Source organism: Silene latifolia, chromosome 3 (genome assembly GCF_048544455.1).
Source record: "Silene latifolia isolate original U9 population chromosome 3, ASM4854445v1, whole genome shotgun sequence".
Lineage (NCBI taxonomy): Eukaryota > Viridiplantae > Streptophyta > Magnoliopsida > Caryophyllales > Caryophyllaceae > Silene > Silene latifolia.
In genome coordinates, this window is record NC_133528.1 from 94,963,040 (window position 1) to 94,968,069 (window position 5,030).

Sequence of the window (5,030 nt, forward strand, 5' to 3'; positions counted from 1 at the left end):
GAAGTTTAGCTAATTTTCGTCCAAAAATGGCATTTTTATCATAAAAATCACATTTTAATGCCAATATTATATAATATGAACAGTAAAATCCGTAAATTAACCAAAAATCCTAAAAATCATTTTAGGACCAGAAACTTATCATGCATGAATTTATTTCGTGATATATCATAATAACACAAATTTACAAGTTTTATATGTTAATCGTATAACTCGGAAAAACTATAACCGATTTGCATGCAAACAACCATTGCTCTGATACCAATTGAAGGAAAGGTGGTTCTATATCCTTACTAACATATTCATATATGCATAAATTAATTTGTCATAAAATTAACTAATGATCTTATGCATGCAAACATTAAAACAAAGAGAGGAAGAAACATTATTCTTACATTGCAATATCGGTATATATGGGCACAAAAGAGTTCTCCTTCTCTTTTGTTCTTGAGCTATCCCTTAAATGGAAGAACAAAGAACCCAAGACCCAAGTGTAGGATCTCTCCCAAGGCTTTATACCCAAAGCTTTCTCTTAATTAAAACCAATATTATGAAGACTAAATAATACTAATTTTGCAAGAAAATTGAACCAAAAATAATGGTCACCTAAGGCACTTGATGCCACGGTTTTGGAGAGGAGAGGAAGAGTTTTTATGCCTATTAAAACACTTATTTTTCAGCATCTAGAATGAATGAATGATGGCTACTTTATATAAGCAAAACAATGGCAAAAGAAGAATAAAAAACAACCCTTTGGACTTCCTCTTTGAACCGTGTAAAGAGGAGAAGGTAGAAGGTTTTTTTTTTTATTCTCTTCTATGTTTGGTACTATTGATAATATGGATTCCATATTACATTTGTCAATTTGTCAATATGTTACATGTCATATGTCACATAAATTTGTTATGTATTTTTAACATATTAAAAATCAACGTATTAATAAAAATACGTCACATACAAAAATCGACTTAGTAATTCATAATTACTAGTACCAAAATATTTTACCAATTATAAATCACAACAACTTGTATTTATAATTATTCATTCAATTTCAATTGTTTCCTTAAACAATAATTTCATCTGAGTAAAGATACAATTCGATTACTCAGACCGTATCTCATCTAAATGAGACACGTAAATTTTACTTCCAAAATCGTCCGTCAATTTTCAAGTAATTTAATTAACTCGTAACATTATACGATTAATTAAATAATCAATTAAGAGTGTTGCCCTATAGGTATGACCTAGGGGATCAACTGATCACCACCGTCGCACGACAGTAATGTCAAACTCTAGTCAGCCAATCATTACCGATATGTGTGGACCAGTTGACAGTAAAAATACTTCCCAAATGTATTCTTTAAAATGAGATTTAATAATGATATTTAAATCATATGATCGCACTGTTGTTGAGGACACATTTCCCAACAGGGGGACACAAATTCAGCATATTTCCATGGTCTTATCAGGAAAAAATGTATGAGAAACAGTGTCATTCAAATTGAAGATCAGCATGGAATAGTTTGTTCAGAGAGTAGTAGCATTCAGAATGCATTCTTGGACTACTATCAAGGGCTACTTGGAAGTAAAAAGACTACTGAGGATGTGAGGGATGCTGTATTGGCTTATGGGAATGTCTGTAATGAGGAGCATGTTGAGATTTTATCAAAGCCAGTGACTTTTGAGGAGGTGAAACAGGTGGTGTTCTCTATTCCCATTGACAAAGCCCCAGGACCTGATGGGTTCTCAAGTGGATTCTTTCGAGATGCTTGGAGTGTGATTGGGCAGGATGTATTTGACGCAGTCAAGGACTTCTTTGTAACTGGTAAATTACTTGGCCAGATAAATGCCACCAATGTGTGCCTGATCCCCAAATGTGAGAGACCAACTTCAGTGAAACAATTTAGGCCCATTGCATGCTGCAATATGTTATACAAAATCATTTCTAAACTCCTTTGCAATAGATTAGCTCTAGTTACGCGGATATTATTCATGAATGTCGGGAGCATTTGTTCAAGGGAGGTCCATCATTGAAAATGTCCTGATTTGCCAAGATATTGTCCATCAAGTACTCCGGGGAAGAATGTGTCACCTAGATGCCTGTTTAAAATAGATTTACAAAAAGCGTATGATCTGATTGAATGGGAATTTGTGGAGCAAATGTTGATGGGTTGCGATTTCCAAAACATTTTATTACTCTGATCATGGCTTGCATTCAATCCACTTCCTTTACTTTGGTCTTGAATGGGAATAACTTTGGCTACTTCAAAGGTATGAGGGGTCTGCGTCAAGGTGATCCTGTGTCTCCTCTCATCTTTACAATCTGTATGGAATACTTGACAAGACTCATTAAGTTTGCAACAACAAGATGGACTTTTCACTATCATCCTTTATGTAAGGGACTCAAGCTCACTCACCTTATGTTTGCGGATGACCTGTTGATGTTTAGTAAAGGGGATGCTCCTTCTATTCTCCTACTTTTGAGAGCTTTCAGTTCCTTCTCTAAAGCATCAGGATTAAGTATGAATAACAGTAAGTCAGAAATCTTTTTTAATGGGATGCAGGAGGAATTACAGAAGGATATCCTTGCTGTGTCTGGTTTCCAGGAAGGCACTATGCCTTTTAAGTATCTGGGAGTACCCATACAGCCTGGGAAGATGAGCAAGAAGGACTGTCAATGCCTGATAGAAAAAATGGTAACAAAAATTCGTAGCATGGGAGCAAAGAAGTTATCTTATGCAGGAAGAGTGGTTCTAATAAACTCAGTCCTTAACACTCTTTACAATTATTGGGCTGCCATGTTCATTATCCCAAAGAGTGTGATCAAAAGAGTAGAGGCTATCTGCAGGAATTTTTTATGGAGTAGCTCATCTGAGTACCACAGGGTTCCTTTGGTTGGATGGGATAGAGTTACATTGCCAAAGGATGAAGGAGGTCTAGGAATTAAAAAAGCAGAGCTGTGGAATGTTGCCTCAGTGGGGAAATTGGTGAATTGGCTATATATAAAGCCTGATAGGCTTTGGATCAAATGGGTTGCTAATGTGTACTTAAAGGGAGCTGAATGGAATGATTATACTCCTGGAAAGGATACCCTCTGGACCTGGAAGAGCATTTGTAAGGTGAAGGAAAGGATTAAAAGTGGATTTCATGATAATATTTGGATCTCTTCGACCAAAGGATACTCAATAAGTAATGGATATGAATGGTTGATGGGTCAGCATCCCAAAACTGCCTGGTCTACTCTTGTTTGGAATAATTGGAACATCCCTAAACACTCTATTATTGCTTGGATGATTATGCAAGATGGACTAAAACTGAGAACCAAGCTACATGCTATTGGTTTGTGCCCTGATGATGACTGCATATTATGTGGGGAACAGCCTGAGACTAGTGACCATCTCTTCTCAGAATGCAGGTTCACTAGTAAGGTTAAGGATAGAATTGCAGACTGGATAGGTAAGCAAATGCCTGATCCCACTGCATTAATATCTGCAAACAGGAACAAACTGCAATGGAAGGCCTCTGCGTGTGTTCAAGCAGCATTCTGGTATACCATTTGGTTTCAGAGAAACAGTGCGAGACATCAGTTGTGTGTTCAGAGACCTGACATTGTAGCACATCAACTGAAGCAGCTAATTCAGAGGAGAATTCGTAGCAAAATGTGTACTCTAGGAAGCAATGGTGTCATTGATTGGCAGGCAAGCATAGGATTTATATGTTAGAATGTCTTAGCTGGGATTCGAACACTGTCCTTATAATTATGGCTGTTTTTTGATATATTTAATATACTCACATTTCACCTAAAAAAAAAAAGAAGGATGGGAGCATGAGATTTTGTATAGATTATAGGTAATTGGATAACGTGATGATTAAGAATAGGTACTCGTTGCCTCGAATTAATAATTTATTTGATCAGCTGAGTGGAGCTGGAGTTTTCTCTAAGATCGACTTAAGGTCGGGTTACCATCAGTTGAGAGTTAAGGAGGAGGATATTCCTAAGACTGCCTTTAGGACGAGGTATGAACATTATGAGTTTGTGGTTATGCCTTTTGGTTTGACTAATGCACCTACAGTATTTATGGATTTGATGAATAGAGTGTTTAGTCCTTACCTTGATCAGTTTGTTGTCGTCTTTATTGATGATATATCGGTATACTTTAAGAATAACGAGGAGCATGAGAAGCATTTGAGGATTGTGTTGCAGACCCTGAGGGAGAATAATTTATATGCTAAGTTGAGTAAGTGTGAGTTTTGGTTGGATAAGGTAGCATTTTTGGGGCATGTGGTGTCAAAGAAGGGAGTGTTAGTTGATCCAGGTAAAATTGAGATATCTAACTAGGATAGGCCAAAAAATGTGGCGGATGTGAGGAGTCTTCTGGGGTTGGTTGGTTACTACAGGAGATTTGTGAAAGATTTCTCTAAAGTAGCTAAGCCTTTGACTGTTTTGAAGAGAAAGGAGAACATGTTTAAGTGGGATGAGAGTTGTGAGACAGATTTTCTAACCTTGAAGGAGCGCTTGACCACAGCTCCTGTCTTAACTTTACTTGAAGGGAGTGAGAATTTTGAGGTATATACTGATGCTTCAAAGAATGGATTAGGGTGTGTGCTAATGCAAAGAGGGAAAGTGATAGCTTATGCTTCGAGACAGTTGAAACCATATGAAGAGAATGTTAGGTTCAATAACCCCTATTCGACTCATCTAATTCATTTTATAAATTACTCATAATTTATGTCATGTGGATCTAGTTGTATGCAAGATGTTTTAATAAAAAATAAGGAGAAAACGATTTTCTTACATTGATAATGGACGAAATATGGGCACTAGGTTAGAACACCTTCCTAAACTAGATCTTGAGCTTAAACATATTAGGATGATCATCCAAAATCTTCAAGTATTCATTGTGGAATACCTCCTCTTAGTTGCACCAAGACTATCCCTCAATACTAATAATATTATTAACTAGATAATATTACTAGTTACCTTAAAATGATTAAATCTAGTATTAATGTAAATACTACACTAGTATTTTGTG

At 36.3% G+C, this 5,030-nt stretch overlaps 1 protein-coding gene across 1 annotated transcript; it reads left to right on the forward strand.

Annotated features, from left to right (window-relative positions):
• Positions 1 to 1,476: 1,476 nt before the first annotated feature.
• Positions 1,477 to 4,336, forward strand: LOC141649355 (uncharacterized). Its single transcript, XM_074458047.1, has 3 exons — positions 1,477 to 1,822; positions 2,269 to 3,695; positions 3,968 to 4,336. Exons 1-3 carry the CDS (start codon positions 1,477 to 1,479, stop codon positions 4,334 to 4,336), a joined length of 2,142 nt encoding a protein of 713 aa, XP_074314148.1.
• Positions 4,337 to 5,030: the final 694 nt, after the last annotated feature.